This window comes from Manacus vitellinus, unplaced genomic scaffold, assembly GCF_001715985.3.
Source record: "Manacus vitellinus isolate BGI_N305 unplaced genomic scaffold, ASM171598v3 scaffold_15_pilon, whole genome shotgun sequence".
Taxonomy (NCBI): Eukaryota; Metazoa; Chordata; class Aves; order Passeriformes; family Pipridae; genus Manacus; species Manacus vitellinus.
This window is the reverse complement of record NW_021939122.1, coordinates 14,027,390-14,047,676: the sequence shown is the minus strand read 5'-3', so window position 1 is coordinate 14,047,676 and position 20,287 is coordinate 14,027,390. Positions and strand designations below refer to the sequence as shown.

At 39.9% G+C, this 20,287-nt stretch overlaps 1 protein-coding gene across 1 annotated transcript in view; it reads left to right on the top strand.

Moving 5' to 3' along the window:
* LOC103753888 (VPS10 domain-containing receptor SorCS1) overlaps nt 1-20,287 on the top strand; it is a 191,189-nt gene that overhangs the window by 9,480 nt on the left and 161,422 nt on the right. Inside the window, exon 2 of the mRNA XM_029958578.1 lies at nt 1,915-1,982. Within this exon, the coding sequence (XP_029814438.1) occupies nt 1,915-1,982 (68 nt within the window). The remainder of the gene's footprint in view (nt 1-1,914; nt 1,983-20,287) is intronic.

The following is a 20,287-nucleotide window of genomic DNA, read 5'->3' as shown; positions in this document are numbered from 1 at the left end:
ATCTGGAGCAGACAGCTGCCCTGCTGTCATTGATAAGCATTCCTGGGAGGGTGGCGATTGAGATTTAGCACTTACAAAGCGCTAATTGGTATGAGCCTTGGTGAACCATATGTGCCCTCCGCAGCCTGGCCATCTGATGCCTCGGCAGACGGCTGGCACTTCACACCTTGGCTGCCTCTTCAAAGAGGGACCTGCCAGGCGAGGGGAAAACACCTCCTGGACAGCAGTGGGGTTTTGGGGAGCGGAGGGGACGTCCATGTCAGGGTGCCTTGGGGAGCAGAGGGGGATCGTGGCTGTTGTGTAAATTTCCCCATGAGCCTCACATGACGTGTTTGTGCAGATAGGAAGTGCTTTGGGCAGCCTTTCTTTGTGCTACGAGAGATTCAAGAATTGTGCTGTAGAAACAGATATCTGTCAGATGTGTGTCCTCTGTCCCCTATACCTTCCGCTACAGCACTGTGTGCTTGCTTATGCCCTCAGATCCCACATCAGCTTTTTCTGCCATCTCACATGCTGAGCATGTTGGAAAGAGACAATTCCCGCTGTGGCTGTTTTAGGGCTATCAGTGTGTAAGATGTAGAAGGGCTTTTGGCTTTGGAAAAGGCAGTGGTGAGGTCTGTTCCTCCCCTAGTGCAAGCAGCTATGTGGTAATTCCTCTGCCATGCTGGTGCCAGCTGATAGGCAGCAGCATTGGGCAGATAGGCACTGAATTTCCTACAGTCCTTTGTTGCTCTGACAAAAGTGTTGAAGTTGGCAATTTTACCAGGGGAGCAGGGGGATGTGTATCTGTGTGCCTCGTTTCTTAGGAACCCAGGCTGAAAATAATAAGAGATATATAGATCAGAGTTTTGTCAGATAAGTGTTGGGACTCTAATTTACTGTGGTTTTAATGGAATAGGGAGGACGATAAGATATACAGTGATCTTGCAGGGAGACATGCAAAATGAATTAGTAGCAATAGTAATGGTCTAGTAGTTTGTCCCAAATGTAGGTCTTCTTAAAGGAGCCCAACATCTTGAAAGTCAGAAATTATTTTTTGAAGATATTAACAGAAGAGCAGGCTGAAATGTTTTGCTCAAAATGCTTTTTGCTAAAATTGCATTCCTCCCCATAGTACGATAATTTTATTCTAGAAGTGTCTGTTTTGGCAGGAGGGAAAGGCTGTTTATCAAAAGAGCTGATAAAAGTTCTAAACTTGGAAACACTTCCATTTTGAATAAATCTAAAACTTTTCACTGAAGTCACAGAAACATTGGTTGTTAGAGGTATTTGGAGGCCCCCAGTTCAACCTCTTAGTCCAAGCATGGTTATCACCAGCTGCAGGTCAGGTCAGCTATGACTTTGTCTAGCCAGGTCTTAAGAAACAACAGGGATGGAGACTTTACCCATGTTCTGGGTAGTCTGTCCCAGTGTTGAACTGTTTTCCTCAGAGATTTTTCTTGATGTCCAGTCTGAGTCTCCCAAGTCAAAACTGGCGATCATTTGTTTGTGTCATGTCATCTGCTACAACGAGAGTTTGACTGGAGGTAGGTCAGTGCACCACAGCTGTGAAAAAAGTCAGCAGCTTCAATGCCTGTGAAACAGAGCAGAAAATATTCACTATTTCTACTGCATAGAAGATCTCATCTTGTATCCTAAAACTTTAGTATTTCAGCTCCTTCCCATTGCCTCCTGGGGTTGAGGGAAGAACCTGTTGGTGATAACATGCAGAGGAGCTGAATGAGAAAAGGTCCAATTGGCTAAAGGTACACCTCTGCAAATTCTTTCCATGTCAGTTTAGGCAAATGCTTTTAACAATTCATTCAATTATGTTAAGCACCCATTAAAAGAAATCTAAGCCCTCCCCGGGGTTATTTCAGTTCTGTGAGATTGTAATTGTTTGAGACTAATCATGATTTCTTCTTTTGCCTTCAGGTGATTCTAATTCTGACAAAGCTGTATGACTACAACCTGGGAAGCATCACAGAGAGCTCTCTTTGGAGGTATGGAGATAAATTGAGTTAATAATTATCACCTTACTTAAATAGGAAGAGCCTGATGCAATTCTTTTATTGAATTTAATTGGATTTCTTGAAATGTGTTGGAAGGTTTGTAGCTAAACCCTCTCTCCCATTTCTTTCATACTCAGGGACAAAGAGGCTGAAGTCTGATTGTCTTGTTTCAGGTAGATAAGGTACTCCGTGGATATACTGTCATTTGGTTTACCCTTCCCTGTCTTATTCAGATCAAAATGAGCCAATTCGTTTATTTTTTTTAACAGCCTAAAGTTCTTGTTTGGGCTGTCTGCCCAAATGATCCTTGTGAAAAGCCAGTACTGCTAAGACTGGGGGAATACCTAAGAGTGAGTATTCAATGTCTGTTGACTAGAACTGATGGTATTAGTACTAGATAATTGATTTCCACTTGACTGCTAGATTGATTCAATGTTTCAATACCTTCATGATTTCAAAGCGTATCATGCACTCTATGAACCAAAGGAAGGAGCTAGGCCGTGGACAATTTCTTAGGGCTGTTACTTGGATTCAGTGCAAGCAGATGGTGCCTCTTTTTACTTCTCTGAAGAAGGAATCTAAAAGTGTTTACTTTACCTGTCCCTCGTGTTACTTTTATGAGCAGTAATGGATGAAAGGGAGGTTTTCTTAGGGTTTCATCTGTGAAACTTTGGTGGGAAGTTCAGGGGGTTTGTATGCAGGTCACTGATGGAGGTGAATAGGCTACTGTCACAGTAGAAGAAAACTTTGGGTATTTGAAACTGAAACTTCTGGTTAGAATGACCTTGTTTTGATAAACTTGCATGGAAAAGGGGTTTTCTTCACCAAGCAAGATTTTTGGTGCAGAAATAGAACAAATAACCTTTTTGTTCAAGGAACTGAGTAGGTTTTAAGAGAATGACAGAGGAGGGATTGACATGAATTATATTCTGAACTCAGGCTATTGCTTTGCCCACTGGCCTGAAAGAATGAAACAAAACCAAAATCAAACAAACAGGAAAACCTAACCCAAGACAGAAAAACTAAACCCTAAAGAAACACAAAACTCCTAGGATTTGTTCTGAACAGCAACAAGAACACTCAAAAAACTAGTATTTTTCAGGGTTGAATAAATATGTTTTTCATCCATATACCTTGCTGCTATGACTTTCTACTCCCTTGTCTTTACTGTGGTGTGTGCACACATAAAGGGTCTCTCAGGCATGCGGCTTTGGCAATGTTTTATAAAGGGAATTTGTGCTAGATTGTTAATTTCACAGTGGTTTTAAAAAAGAATATTCATAAATATGAAAAATACTATTTCTACTTCCTTTTACTAGCGTTGGTCATTTCACCCTGAGAAATACTCATCTCTGTTTCATTAGTCTTTGAGAAAGATACAGCCTTTCAGCATGTGAAGACACCTCCTTCCCCATTGCTGACAGTGCTGAAGATCAGCTTATGTGATTGTGCAGGATTGTGTTAAGATGTGGTTTTCTGACTGAAAATAGCCACATCAGAGTGGAAAACATGCTTCTTGTTGACCCTACACTGTTGCCTGTTTCAGAATTAGTCTCTGTGGGGCATTCCATAATGGCATAAAATTTTGCCCTGATTAAAAGAGAAGGGACCATGGGGGTGTCTCTGGAGGATGTAGCAGATAGCTGGGGCCTTAGCAATGTAGCAGTCCTAGAGCTAGTGAGTGCAGTGCAGTCCTAACGTCAGAACGTGATTAACAACATAAATAACCTGTTTGTTTCCTCTAACTTGGTATCCTATTACCAAGAACCAGTCTATATGAAAGACTATATGAAAATTATCATCATAGCTGACACTTTCTCTTAGTATTCTCCTAGCATTCCTTCTTAGGCTTTAAGTTTGGGGTCCTTCTTCAATCTTAAGTGTAAGGTGTATCAGGATCAGAATAATTTTTTTTATATATATTAATATATATCATGGGATTAATATTCCATGAGCTAACTTTCTCAGTATCTTTTAGAGTGTGTTAAAATTTTTAGTACCTGTGAGCAAGAGCAAAGAATTCCATAAATTCTTAGAGCAAAGAATTCCATAAATTCTTAGAGCAAGGAATTCCATAAATTCTTAGAGCAAGGAATTCCATAAATTATTTGAGGAACCACTTGTCTTACTTTGAACCCATCAGACTTCACTTGGCAAATGTCACATGTCAGGACTTGATTGCCGTTGTATGGCCAACCATCCAGAATCCATGAGTGATTGCTTTGGACTGGGAAATGTTGAAGGAGAACCAGAAAAAACATACTTGTCTTTGCAGTGCTCCATTACTCTTTGATTGGCTCTTCAGTGCTCATGGCTGCCCTGGAAGCTGCCAGTGCCCTTCCTTGTATTTTCTTCAGTCCTGTTGCCCTATATAAGCCTGAGGTGGTCACACTGTGCTTTGTCCTGAGTCTGGCTCTGCTGTTAGATCCCCGCTCACTGTGCAGGCATGCCTTCAGGTCACTAATAAATATGCCTATGAATATCCCAGGACAGCTTCTCTGCTCTTAGTGTGATAAATAGAAATGGTGAGATGGGCATATATTATTATTCAATTTACCTGATAGAAGTTATTAGCTGTTGTTCCTCCTGGCTGCTTAAGTGACATGTTAATTTAAATCTCTCTGCTTGTTTGAAAAGGATAGGAAAAAATAGGTTTGAGAGAAGGGGTGAAACATATCTTGCAATTTATTTCATGCCTCTAGGTTTTATTCTGGGGAATGGAAGAAAACATGATCTCATGTCTGGTTTCCTTTCTAAAGTTCTGTTTCTGAAGGCTAGAGGAGAAAGGTAGTTCTGCAGGTATCCACAACTGAAGTGCAATCTGTCTTGAATACATGACAAAGAAATACCACTCTTGCCTCCTGTGCTGAGTGCATTCTCAAAAAGCTGATGAATGATGAAAGGCTGTTTAGAAGCATGTCACGGACACGAGTCATTTATGTGATAGCTGGTTATAAGCACATCTGTCATTTGAAAGCGTAGTTGGGTGACTTAAGCAGTTTTATGACTGATGGGACTGTAACCAACTATAACCCAACTATGCCATTGCCTGCAGTATATGAATCTGTCGTCTTTATAAATACACTAGAACCTGCTAGGATGACATTTCTTTGTAATTTTTCAGCCAGTTTAACTACTGGAGTTACAACTGCAGTTGGCTGCAACACTAACAGATGGAGATCATCCTTCCAAAACTACTGATGAATTAAAAGACCACTGGTGACAGACATGAAGAGATGAAATACAGTAAGAGAAAAGAGATGAAGAGAATCTGTATTATCTACTAGAGTGTTAAGGCTCTGTGCTCAGTGAGCTTTGAATGGCAAGTAAGCTGCTGCAACTGTACTTGGTAAATGAAATTTTGCATCAGGCTGTGCCTGACTTTAATTATGCCATTATGCCAATCTCAGCAGATTTTTTCCACAGTTTTAGTTGAGGGCTTTTTATTTACTTTTTGCTATTCTTTTTATAGAACAGGATGAAAATGGAGGAAAAAAAGATTATCTGTCACTGAGCAATTAACTGAGTGTACTGGATTTATTTCTCTTCCTCTCATAGATATCTCTCAGATCACAAAGAGGATTAAGCTGTGAGAGTTAGGAGAAGATGTTTTTTACCACTGGAGTAAGATAAGCTTACGTTTCAAATAAATAAAAATGTCAGAATAGTGTATAGGGTATCCGTGAGCTGTAGACAGCTGTGGGGAGGACTCATCTTTTTCTATTTGTGTAAATATGATGCTCTGGAAAGGTGTTTGTGCAGGACACTTTCAGGGCCTTGAGAAGCTGACAAGCCATGAGTGCTACCATTCACCTCTTTGGCTTCTTATTGCTCTGTATTTGGGCAGTAATCGGTAATTTCATGGAACTTCACATAGAAATAACAGTAATTAAACTTCTGTTCTCAACCAGAAAGTAGGAAGATGTAGAGTTTACTTAGTGTGAGAGCATTCTACAATGTGATCTGTTGCTGTTTTAGTTCTGGAAGTTATTGGTGATACTCTTGACACTCTAATACTGTGCCTGAACTCTGACCTCCCCCAATCAGGAAAGCTTATCCCTTCCAACCTGTCCTTCACCACTCCTGGTTTCTTCAGTAAGGAAGCTTCAGCACATATACCATGAAGAAATCTCAAGGATGCTGAAAAATACTTATGCCTCCTATAGATCTAGATTTAATTTTCCCTGTGTAAAGCAGGGATTTTGAAGAGTTGCTATTTTTTTTTTCCTTCCTGGAAAGCTTAGAGTGGATCTATTTCTAGATTTTACATGGCCTTTTTGTTTAACCTGGAACTACTGTCCATCAGTTGACTCATTTGCTCCTTCCAACACCCCCACTGCAAATCAACCTGGGACTGTCCTTTCAAGATGGGGAAATGGGGTATGTAATCCAGAGAAGAATCAGTAACCTTCATTTATTCCATGAGATAACTTAATGAAATAAAGAATTCACTGTCCTGCTCTCAGACACTGCTAGAGACAAGATATTGGGCTCAGGTAGACCAAGGTACTTGATACTAAGGTCTAAGTACCCTTGTGTTGTGCCTGTATGTTGGGTAGTCCCCTAAGCATCATTGTGTATGGGAGTGTGTTGATGAAAACATTTACTGTTGAAGATGGGTTAGTATTAGTATGTTAGATAATGAAAAGAAGCAGTGGAGAAACTGGAATGTGTTCTTTCCTCTTGCAGTTGCTCTAGGGATAGAAACCTCACGGAGAGAGGTAGATGAAGATTGAGGATCATATCTGAACACAAACTTGCAATGTGGTAGGACGAGGGGGAATAGCTTTAAACTGAAAGAGAGTAGATTTAGGTTAGATATTAGAACGAAATTCTTTACTGTGAGGGTGGTGAGACACTGGAAAAGGTTGCTCACAGAAGTTGTGGATGTCTCATCCTGTGAAGTATTCAAGGCTGGGTTGGATAGGTCTTTGAGCAAGCTGGTCTAGTGGGTGGGCAGGAGAGTTGGAACTATATGATCTTCAAGGTCCCTTCCAACCCAAACCATTCTATGATACTAGCCAGATGATCTCTGTTAGACATCTTTCTCTCCCTTGAATCCCATTGCTGGAAAGTTCTTGGCTGTGAGTTTACCCCAGCCATGTGGTTATAAATACTGTAGGTGCTTTGAAACCTCCAATACTAATGTTTCTGCGTGCAATTTTCTGGCTCCTTGCTATGTAAGAATGCCCTCTCTCACTCTTGTCATGTTCAGAAATTATTGATGTGTTTGTGGAGATTTTCTTCTCTGGACTAGAGAGTTATTGCAACAGGACACTTAAGAGTTTGTCTGTATTTGCTTACTTCCTTTGAGGGGAATTTCCAGGATGTCTGTTAATACATTCATTGTTCTTCTGGAACTTTTATGTTGGGTCCTTACTTCTCACATTTATTTTCTACCTGCTGAACCACACTAATAAGGTCATAATGTGTGGCTTAGTGACACAGTCTGCTCTGCAACAGCAGATTAGGGTTTTTTAGCTGAAGTAGGATGGAGAAGCAAATCCGTATGAGAGGAACTGACAAAGTGAGGGGAAGGAAAGTCTCATTAAGCACATTTTAACCAGCAGTTTCGTGGGAAAAAGGAACTTGAAAAGGACTATTTGAAATGCTTTTATCTATAAATACAGTGCTCCAGTTGCACAGTGTAAGTCACTTTTCTTAAATGAATATCAGAGCTTGATAAATGCTGCCACATTATCTCCTATGGGCATTTAGTGAAATTGTAACAATGACATTTCCTTGTGTCTTTTAGTTTAATTCTTTTTTCATTTTCTCTCCTGCAAACATAGCAACCTCTGTCTGCTCTGTGTATAGATGCTGGAGGGCATCTGGGGGAAGGGAAGAATGAGTTTGCACACTCAGCTATTTGTGTAGGAAGCAGTATCTTTTTATGGTTTGATCACAGCGGGAGATCTGCTTGCACTGGAAGTGGGCTTAGAACATGGATTTTATGCACTGTGTGTGGAGCTCAGTGCAGAGTTTTTCTCTGTGATGGGACACACTGTTCAGCCATCAGGACCCTTAGGGACCTAATAGTTCCTGTAGCTATCAAGTTTTTACACGAAGGGACTCATTTTACCCTGGTGACTAACAGAAATAAAAACTTCTACCACAGTCAAGTCTTCTGTCTCCTGGGATGTTTTTCATGTTATCAAAACCAGCTCAAATAAAGCTGGAGGGCGGGTATGGGGATTGCCAACCAATCAAACAAAAAGTGCACTCAAAAAGCCAAAAAAGACCTACCTAGGAAACAACTCACAGCAGATGGTTAAATAGATCCTAGTTCAGCAGGAAAATGAAATTTTATTGAATTTTACCAGAGTTTTATGTTCCCTGAGGAATAAGAGCCAGTAAAACTATTGCATTTTTTGTCATATGTGTGTTTATTTAATCAATCTTATGTAAGTTCTGCCTTTACATAGCTTGAAGAATCATACCCTGATATTTTGAAGGATCAGATTTGATTGTGGATTTAGTGCTGTGCTGCTTATTCCCTGGTCTGTATGGATAAAATATTCTGCACTAATGATGATGTAAATTTATTAAGCGTATTAGAAATGTGTTCTCTGTTGCAGCCAGTCATGAAATGTAGGAGTGTTATCAAGTAAATCAGAAAGGACTCAAATCCATTTTCCGCATGAAAGAAACGTGTAAATCAAGATAATGAATATTAATGCTACATATATTAGCAATATACTGTAAATAGCAAATGCACCACGTTCATGCCGTTTTACAGACATACAGTGTTTAAATGTAGTTTTTCTTTCCTGTTCTGTAAAGTAGATGATGAACTTACATATCTCTTTCCTAGACCGTACCTGTTTATGCAAATGATATTGGTAAAACATAACAGAACTATCTCTAGTTCTGGTCCATGGGGTTCATCCATCTGTTGTGGATGTGTAATAACTGCAGACAAGCTAGACTGGAGCTGATATCTAAGAGGAAAAACAACACAATAGTTACCAGTTCATAAACAGAAATCAGAACACCCTTTATGTTCTGATACTTCCATTCCTTCATGTCTATGCAATCATTCTTCCTTTTTCAGATCTGGGTAAAATTGTACTTATCTATTCATAGGGATTTAACTGCTACTAATCACAAAAAGGAAAGTGTCTTTGGGGCTGACCTTGGGTTAACAAAAAGCTAATCCACTTTAGTACCTAATACTAGCTTGAGATCTGAACTCTAAGGTCTTCAGATCCAGGCCCAAAATATTTCTGCATCTCCACCTTGGGAATTATCCATGCAAACATTCACAGTTTATTGTTATTGCAGAAAGGGCCAGGCATGTGTCATTAGGTCTCTTATGAAGGACTTAGTGAAGCACCTGGAAACTATGTGCTGTAAAAATGCATAAGATATATCAATAGTATGTTTGTTATGCAGCATAAACTGAATAGCATTTACACCAAAAAATAGTGGCTAACTTGGAAGTGTCCTTTTTTTTTTTTTTTTTTTTTGATTTCTCTAACCTACCAAATAATAGTTGGACAAAACTGAAGAGGAGAAATAAGGCCCACAATTAATCAATTTGTGCCTTCAATAATGATAACAAAGCCCACTTTTGGGTGTGATCCTGCCAGTGGCTTCTGTGCCTTGGAGTACAGTGGACTTTGTGGACGGCTCTGTGTGTGTAAAGTGGGACACCAATGCATGAGCTGTTCATCAGGAAGGCACAGAGTCCTTTAGGAAGGCTGAGGGCTACTGGGTGAGACCACAGTTAGTGAATACTGTGCAGGTCACTGGAGCAACTAGGGCAAGGAAGGTTCATTTTGTCTCCTGTCATTAGGATGTGCCATGATGGCTTCTGTGTACTCAGCACTGAGAAAGTTTGTACTTGTATGACAGAGACAACGTGAGGGACACTTGATTCCTGGTGAGCCAGGAATTAATTTGCATCTTGACTTCTCCTTATATAGGCTTGGAGGAGGCGTGGGGGGATTCAGGAACTTTTCTATCCGTTCTATCAGCTTCCCACTGCTACTGCACTGAGGAATTTCACTGGTGAGATGCATTAAGTGGTAGAGGAGGACGTGTCCTGTTGATTATGAACGTCAATTGTAATGCAGTCTAAACTGATGCAGTACTTTGCATGGTAGTGGAAGGTAAAACACCTTCCTTTTGCCCATTATTTTTCCCTATCCCCCAAATGAGTTTCTTCTGTCAGGAAGTTGCATGGATTTCCCTAGCATGCATTTTACTGTGTGCTGTGTAGTTAGGTATGAAGATAAAATCTCTTTTCATCTGGATAGACAGTGTATCTATGAGAGATGCTGAGTTGAAAAGTAATAGAAATTCAGAAACACCACATGTATTGTTCATTAAATGACTTCATGAGGAGAGATAGAAACTGATATCCCATCTTCCTGCAAGGCAAAATTCGTGCAGAAAGAGTGTTGTTCGTTCTACTAGTGTACTTTTTACTGCTGTATTTTCTGACTCTATATACATATCTGTGTATATGTTCCCAATAATTTTTTTCCAGTTTTCCTTCAAGCCTGAGCTACTGGAGTTGGGTGGTTGCTCAGAACCTCAGCTTTTCTGTGGTGGAAGACAGCCTCACTTCCTGGTTTTCTCGTAGTGAAGAGAGAATTGAATAGCTCAAATTGCTGTAAACATGGGAAAGCCCAACCGCAGATTGTTCACACTCGCTTCCTGAGAGCTTTTTCTTAATTACTTAAAGTGTCTTGGCTGCAAAGACAAATTAGGTAGGATGGAAGGGGAATAAGAATGGGGTGGATATCTCCATGAACTGAGTATGTAGATGCTTTGTCACACTGAAGGCCAAGGTTCAGATCACAGCTCTGGTCAGGCCAAGCAGAATCTTGAGACTGGCTTTGCTGCAAACCAGCTGAATGTTGGCCATTGGCTTACATGATTACACTGTCCAGCATTTAAAAAAAAAAAAAACCAAGAAAAAGAAAAACAACTTTCTGTTCTGTTACTATTTACTGTTGGTAAAACTGGAGGTGTTTTTCACAGTCATGATGTCACAAAGATACTCTCTCTTCTATGGCAGAAGAGGAAGAAAGCAAACACTCCCTCAGAGTTAATCAGGAAACAGGTATTTCCCATACATAAGGGAGAAACAAAGCTGGTTGGAAAGGACACAGACACTGGAAGGCAGTCTAAGGAGATGGCAGGTTCCTTGTCACTGATTAAAAGCTACCAGTCTTCCCCAGCAGGCTGTGACTGCGTGTCTAGAGCTTCTGAGAGAATTCGCTTAAGCTGCAGGCTTTAAAATCTACACAGCACTCAGCTACCAGTCTTATGGGCCTTGAAACCTCTGGGGGAAAAGGGACTGAAATCAAAATTAGGCCAGCTTTTTTTTTTATATTTGAATACATAACCTTTTTCAAATAAGCTAAAAGGGAAATAGGAGGCCAGAACTTCTCCTGATAGAACTAGATCTGTTTAATCACCCTTCGGTAATACAGCAGAATAAAAGGAATCTGTAGGCAGGTCTAAGCTCTCCTTATGCTTTACCAACAAGTCACTGTTTTCTTACTGAGGGTTTGTGTGTATTTACATTGTCTCAAGCTGTCTCTGCTCCAAAGGATCAATCTAGGAGGCTGAAACCCACACATTTTTGATCTCCTTTATTTCTGTCCTTTCTGTTGTAGGAAGCAACAGATCTTCTGTTTAGAGCTGAGGAATGAGGAAGGCAGATGTGAGTCTTAGCCTTCCTACATATAGCTTTAGGCCAGCTTCTTCACCACTGCATGCATGAGTTAATGGGGTTATGTTACCTGCCCCTCTGCAGTAAATGAGCTGAGAGTTTTGGATGAAGCTGGCTAATAAAACCCAGTCCTGGAAGAGTGAGAACAGAAACACAGCTGCATAAGCCTACACTCTTTATCCATACCTGAAACCTGACAGATATTTGATCTATGCTTTACCAAACCAAACTTCTGCTATATTCTCTTCCAATACCTAACAGAACCTTGAGAAACTCTTGTACGGATTGTCATCTTTGAGTCAATGTATGACGATGTTAGTTTGGATTTTACCTGAACAGAGGCTAATCTTTGCAAAAGGGTAGGAAATGAGAATCAAAACCATTCCTTTTAAACAGTCACTTCTCTTTCCAAGGAAAGAAAATTAACACAGAAGATATGACCATGGACTGTGTGCCACTGCTGGTAAGAACTACTAGATGGGAGAAGCACTAGAGGTAGCAGCAACATGAAATTTTAATGCACTCATTTTTGATACTTGTTTCTTTATGAATATATGAAACAATCTTTTTTCCCCTGTTGTGTTTGTAACTTCTCAGCTCCTCTGTTCTTGTGTTTTCTGGGAGGTGAGGGAGGCAGTACTAGAGCCTTTTTTTCTCCTTACTCTGTGGTAAGGCAGCTTAAGTGAAAGCAACATCATACTGTGGAGTAGGTAAGAACGTGAAGGTTTTCCTCAGTTCTTCCTCAAAATGAACTTTCCTTACTAAAGTTTTCAAGAGGTGATATGCCTTTTTTTCCCCTAGCCTGCCTCCAGCTAAATGGCAACTATTATCAGCGTTAAACTCTTAATAAGCTTGCTACCTTTGGGATAATTTGTATTTCTTACTCTGCTACAGAAGTCAGTTTATGCCCTGAAACATGAGTTTTGATGACTTGCCATATTAACTTTAATATCTAGTTAAAAATGTAAGTTGTATCAATTATAGACTGTTGGCCCTTTCTAGTAAGCGCATCTGTGGTTTGCAAGACTCTGACCTCCTTTGCCTGTGAGCAGTGTGCCCTGACTACAGGCATTGTGGAAATATAATTTCTCTTCGCTTCCCTGCCAATGCTTGAGTGACGATGTGCTCTCTTGTTATGAGGCAGCATAAAATTTAGAGGCTAGTCACGATGAAAGTAGTAAGAAAGAAACTCAAAGACCTCAGTAAATTTTCCTCTAAGTATTCCCTTTTCAAAGGTAAATGGTTTTATTCTTTGTAATCTCTCTCTGTATGTTAACAGCTTTCACAATGCTAACTCTTTTGTAAGAAAAGCTCATTACAATCCCAGCAGACTTTCTCTGGTAAAGAAGCCAAAGAAGGAAGAAGCCAATACACCTTTTTTTTTCTTTACAGTCCACCAGCTACTCAGCATACATGTACTGTAAATTCAAGACGTGGATGTTACTCAAAGAAGCAAGTGTGATGTCACAAGTGTTTTAATAACCTTTGATTTATTTCCCAAGTGCTTTATTAAGATGATACACAACAGCGCTTGGAAGCCAAATGCTGCCTTAAGGAGAGACTTGGAGGAGTTATTTTCAGTCTCCTGACTTTTCTTCCTCAACACAGTAATTTGTTTGATTGGAGCAAAAGGGCCCTGGATTCAGAACAGGGATTCTACTTCTTATTTAGTGTTTCTTTGTGAGTTAATCAGCCCAGTTTGTGATCTGAGTGAGCAGGAGTATGAATGAACTTATTGTGATATGAGAGAGCTGCATGATTCAGAAAACAGGATACTGGCTGTGGTTGGGAGATTTGTGTGCTATCGCTGTATGGGTTTGCAGCTATTTGATAGTGAAATATTTGGTTAAGCATAATCAAGAATCAGCAAATTCATGTGAATCAAAAGTCATCTGCAAGAAATCCTCTCCTGGCAAGATATTTCTAATGACATTCTGGAAGGTTTGTTCCAGGTGCAATGATATAGGGCATCTTTGCCATTAGTCTGGTAATAAATCTGTTATAATTTCCAAGTTTGAAGATAGGCAGGGTAGTGAATCAAAACAAGACCTGAGGTAATCACAGTGAGCAAATGGATGACTTAGTAAGCAGAGCTCACTTGAAAAAATTTATTTTAGTTCAGCAAAGGATAATAGTAGGACAAGGGCTGAGGGTTGTACTTACAGGACTATGTAATATCTACCTACAGCATAGAGAAAGAGCTGTGATTGGACAGCGTGTAGGAGCTGGAATAGGAAAAGAGCTGGACTTCATGTGCAGTTGTGAAAAGGCAGAAATGCTCTTATTCAATCAATGACTGTGTAAGCTAAGGAGCCAGGGGTTGAATTTTTAAAGAAATTAGAACTCTGAAATATTTAAGATACTGATGTCGCATGTAAGGCTTTTTAAAACAGCATACAATTTTCAATAAAACTCTGCCCAGGATGGGATTTCTGGGCAGAAATAAACAAGAAATGCAAAGTGCAACAGTGCATTACACTGTTTAGGAAGCTTCTATGCTCCAGAAACAATCTCGGGATGGTATCTGTGGCCCAGAAAGGCAAAGAATCCCAACTGCTGAAGACTGGGAGAGTAGAGGAAATACTAATTCATGCTTCCCAAGGTCTTACACAGATATCTGTTGTTACCCATCAGCAGAGACAGGGCAAAGAGCTAAATGAACTTACATTCTCATACATGATGCCCACTTGATGTTGTGGTAGAACTGAACTCTGTATAGGTACAGGTGCTCACTGGAAATGTTACTTTTGTGATATAGTTTCATCTCATAACCAAGTTGGATCACTTTCATTTTGCAAAGATGAATATTTTGCATTAATTCATTTAAAATTATCCAATTCTGCACAAGACTAACTGAAATGCTGAATTGAATTAAAGGATAGACATAAAATGAAACAGATCTGAAATGTCCCCCTAAGACCATGCATATAGCAAATGCTTAAAATGGCAAGTGAACCAAGTTTGTTGTCTATTAGTGACTTGGGAGGTGTAACAAAGGGAAGAAAATATTAATGGTGGAATAAGGTGGGCAAATGATTGCTCAGGCTGAGTAAACAATGACAAATACTGATAAGAGATGGGGGAGGAAATTTGACTTTTGGAGCAAAGAAGATTAGACACGGTTAAGTGAGAAGAGCTTCATGAGGAGTCAGCCCTTCTGCTTGTAGAAACTGATGTTTAATTCATTGACCTGAGTCAAATGGCACCACTTTCCACTAGCTCCAGAAATTACTCCTGGCCACTGATATAAAAGCAGCATCGCTCTTCTTGTTAGGCTTTTCTTTTTACTATTGGTATTATTTTGATGGCTGCTGTTACACTTTAGTTTTTTGGCATCACCAAAATTCAAAGTAAACAGAAAAGATGGTTGAAAATACAGTTAGTGTAGCTATAAAGTCTATTCAATCTATGTCCCATTAGAAAATAATGGTCAGTATTGTAATAATTATAAATGCATTGTTTGGCCCCTCTATTAATGTAATTATAAAAGCGTTGAGTTTGGCAGTTGGCTTCTTTTATATTTAGTTGCTATTTTTTGTTTCAGAAGAAACATGCTGAGTCAATTGGTTTAGAAAGAAGATGTAATAAACCTCTCAAAGTAAACAGGGCTTGTTAATTTGCAGAATTTCTGTTGAATTGGCATGAAAAGAACATGTATAGAGATATAATAGCCTTGTTTGTGTGTGTGGATTATCTCTGATGTGCAATAACTCCAGGAATGATGCTTAGTGCTCTACAAAAAAGGGAAAAAATGGGGGGTTTAGTTTGGTATTGAAGAAAATGAAAGATCTAGAATTGTTATGTAGAGGAGCTACATGTTGCAACTTGCCCCCAAACCAAATCCAAAATCTAACTGTGTCTTATTTAACTGACAGAAGGTTCGAGGCTGTTTACTTGTATAATAACTAGAACTCTAGCCTTTCTTATTATAAGTGAACTCATCAAGTCATTTATCACTGAATAAGGAAGGTCCATTTCAGTTGCACAGAGGGTTATTTTGGATTAAACCAAAGATCCACTTGGCTGAGTATCTTCAATGGGAACCTGCAGCAAATAAAAACAACAGGGTATAAGAACAAGGCCAAGACATGTCTGTTAGTTTTCTAATGTAGCCTTTCAGCTAATACTGACTTATGGCTCAACGACTTTATAAAACAGCAAGTGTTTAGTAGAGGCATTTAGTAGCCCTTGGTGGCTGTATTTTTGTGTGGGTTATTTTCCGTTCTCAGAATGTAACCATCATTTAAACTAATACAAACTTTTAGCATCCAGAATGGTGGACAGCTGAAAAGTACCAGGTTGGCCTGTGTCAGCTGCAGAGAGCTTAATTAGTACTTGAGGAGTTAGAGCTTTTTCTGTCCCTTTAGCCATCCAGTTTCTTTTTCCTACACCTCTTTATATATGTGAAGTCCTACTGTGTGATGAAGGCAAACTCACTCAGCTGTATTTTATCTTCTAAAATGAACTGGTTGCTCAGCATGTTCAATAGAGTACCCTGTGGAAGTAAAAAAAGAATAAATGATATAAAATTTCACTTGTGTGTAGCCTTTAGCCTTTATGGCAGTTGGAGAACAGTGTCCATGAGTTCTACTGATTGGTATATAAGCATTGCCTTATCCTTTTAATGAATGGAGAAAATAATAGGGATAACTTTGGAAAGGTCCATTAAGTAGTTAGGAAAAATTCTGGCTCTTCGGTAAACTTGCGCTGTGTAAATTTTCATCATGGTACTTACTAGAGAATGGAAGCATAGGAGAATAGAGGTGGTTTTGGATGATCTTCAGCTCTGTATTGCTTGAAGGCTGGCTGGATTGTCCTGCCCCCTCAGAAATTTTTCTCTTCAGAAGAGTGGCAATGACCCTGACTCTGAAGAACCATTTGCTTGGGACATGTGATTCAAAATATCAGTTATTCCTATTTAATTTGTGGGCCTAAACCTACAATGGGAAATTCATTGGCTTGCTAATTTAATTTTCTGAAAGAACTTAGTGGTGACTGCCCTGCCTTCTTCTGGTTGAACGTGATGTAGAAAATTGAATCTACCTTCTCCTTCCCTGTTTGATAGATCTGACTTCCTGTGAGTAAGAGCTGCTGCAAAAGTACCTGTAGAAATCTTGGTCAGAAAGGAAAAAAGGAGAGGGAAATAAAATTTTAGCAAGCTACGTCTTCTCTATTCTAAGAATGAAATATGAAAGGCAGCATTGCCTTCTGTAAGGTCTAGAAGTTAACCATCTGATGGGATGGGTCAGCCTCTACTGGCTGCAAAATAGCTTTTCACTGATGGAGAGGAAAGTTGCAGACAGGGGGAATCATGCAGTTATTGCCAGCATTGCTCTCAGGGGCTGGAGGTATTGTCTTACGTGGGATGACACCAGCATTCAGTGTCTATCTGCCCTTATGCAGAAATTCCCCCTCTCTCTTAAAGATTGAGCATTGACACCTGTGTTAGTAACTTTAAGGATCTATTCTCGATGGTGGGTTTTCTCTAAATTTGGAAAACACAAAAAGACCCTAGCTTAATCTGGCACGTAGGGAAAATACACAAGATATGTGGTCTCAGTCTGGCTGGATAATTCCATTCCTTTTGGCACCTGTTTTATTTTGCATAGGAACTGATGTCTTTTGGCTGCACCTAAGGAGCTCAAATTCATCTAAGAAGGGGTAGAGGATGCTCAGTGAATCAGCAACATCTCAGAAGCCTTAGAGCCTTAATTTACATGTGTATTTGGCCTACACTTGGTAGTCATCGTATACATGCTTTTACAGTATTTCACTGGGCATTGTCATCCTGTCCTCCCACGTAGGTTTGTCCCTTCCTTTCCTTTCTGAAATGCTGCTTCTCTGGCCTCCCTAATTCTGACATTTTCTTTGTTAGTTTCAAGAAGTTTTAAGTCTTGCTCTGAAAGTTAAATAATACATTTATATTTTCTTATGAAATATCACCCAAGAGTCCACAACTTTACTGAATGCAGATGTCATAAACATTTGTCTTCTCAATCACTAAGCCTCTCACAGGCTTTTACGTAATTATATAGGATAATTACACAGATTCACCTGTCATTAAGTCTTTGGAAAGGCTTTCAGATTTCAGTAAGGTTTGGGTCAGGCTCATTTTCAGTTTTACCTATCCAAAGAGACAGAACTTTTGTGTTCTGTTTTGTTTTGTCTTTTCTCTACCGTCTATAAGAATACAAAGTTCTTTTGAATTGGTATTTGTAAACTGGTATGCTCCTTTCTGTTTGTTTGGGCACCTACCAGTAACATAACTCCTATGAATGCAGTCCTTGCACTACAGCTGTTCCAGAGTATCTCGTGATTTGGCTGGGTACAGCAAACAGGTGACCCCAGTGCAGTGGGGAAGGAAGTGTTGCTGGCACATCAGGCAGTGACTCACAGGTTGCTGCCCTAATTCCTGGAGGAGTAAGTTCATGCTGTTGGCATCTGATTCCTAGGAGAGATTTGAAATGTGTGCATAGGGGCTAAAGTTAATAAGAGAGATTAATGAACCTAGAGGGATCTATGGAGAATAAAAGTCAGTTGCCTCAGTAGTATGAATAGGGTTATTGTCCAAGGGAGTGGAGATGCTAAGGCAGAGGTAAATTCTAAGAAAGAATCCGACTGAGGCTTAAGGACTTTTTTTTTCTTTTTAATATCTGATTGGCAGCTGCTGTGCTTTGTCAGAGATCAAATGGGTGTGGATGGGTAAGTTTGATCAATGGCCAGCTGAGGCTGTTTTCCTTGCTATGTGTTATTTGGATCACTCTGGGAGACAAAAAGGAAAAAACCTGTCAGGCATTCCACAGTAGCTGTTACACTTTCCCGACCAAGCCTGGCTCCTACTTCTCTGCAGCAGGGTGCCATGGCCTCTCTCTTGCTCTGTGGTTCTGTGTAGTGGGTGCAGGTGGTTTTACTGGTTTTTAAGTCACCAGCTATGCCCAGTGTGTGGCTGTGGCAGAGACCTGTGGGAGATGAATCTCATCTGCTCAGATTATGAACTGGCAGTAGTCCCGTTATAAGACCCAAGCTTGCTGCTCCTGATTTACAGAGCCAAGAGGCCTAGATTCTTTGAAGGAACAGGGCTGGTAGCGTAACTCTTCTACTGACAGAGTCCTGCAAAACTAAGGTAGTTACACTCAAGCTGCTGAACTTACCAGCCTCTAAATCAGACAGAGCTTGTCAGCACTGTCAGCTGAGTTAATACCTGGTGGTACAGTAAGGAAGATGCACTGTTAGTGTTGCTTTTCTGTCAGAGTCATAGAGTAGACAAGTAATAATGTCTTCATTCAGCATAAAAAGCCTGTTCCATTAATTGAAATAACAGACTAGGACTGAGTTTGTCTGGAGGTAGAGAACAGACATCTAGTCCCTGTCCCCAGGCAGAAGGTAAATGTGATTTACATATTGTTCATGCTCCAGTGCTGTCATTTGCTGCACTCTAGGCTGACTTTCTGGGATTGATTATGTTTTCTTACTAGTGCTTCCCCTAAAGTAGACTACTACTCAGTCGTCCCCAGTACTGCAAATCAGATGATCTGTCAATTGCCACAAGAATCACTTCTTGTGTGACTTGCCTGTCTTCACTCCTAATTTTCTAAAGCAAGCTTTACTCTTAGCAGCTACTTCATTTCCTGCATCTTTTTTTGCTCTGTCAGCCAAAGATTCCTATTCCATCAGGTCCCAAAGGTGTGGTTTCTTAATTCCCTGGTTAATTTTGAAATAATTCCCCAGCTGGTACCATCGCTGGGATGGAGGTAGGTATGCTGATTAGCTGCTGTGACAAGTATGTCTAATTAGCTGAGCTGTTTCTCCCTCTCTGAATACCCAAAGGAGATGTTTCATTTCAAGGTTTTATTTAGATGAGCTGGGAGTTAATCATTATGCAAAGGTCCGGTGGTTGATGACAGATCAGCCTCTGATCTCGCTCAACAGCGTTCATTTGTGGAGGCATAAAAAGTCCTCATATTTCAGGGGTGACAACTAGAGTTGTCCATTTGTCCCTCTCCGTTTCCCTACAGAATGATTCCTTTACCTGCTCACCTTTCCACAGCCCTCAGAAGATACATTTAAGGTCAATGAGCTTCATGCTCAAACACAACAATGTGACAAGAGGCATTTTGCCTTTGCTGTCCATTTTTTTTTTTTTGATCGCTGAGCAACATCATATTTGGGAATGGTGACTTTACTTAAATATCTCTTTTAGTTAAATATCTCCTTCTTTGTGAATTGAAACTCAATAAAGCAGAACTTGAAACAGTCCACAGCAATTTCGCGAAGAGAAGGACTGTAAATATCTGGAATGTGAAAATGGGAATATAAGAGTTTCACAATCCCAAGACTAGCCTTATTTCCACTTCCTGACTAATAAGAACCCCCAGCATTGATGGCTACATCTGTCCTGCAGAGTTTGGTTATATTCCTGAGTGTTGGCCTAAATACAGTTTATACTCCTCCATGCTTATTAACATGATTGAAGAAATTTGGTAACATACCCTCTTTTCTTTTGGTGTCTGTAAACCATTGGTGAATACAAAGGTAAGCTTCCTGAAAATGAGGAGCTTTTTGCTTAAACAGTTAAAAGGAGAGGTTTAGAAAGTATACTGTAAATCTC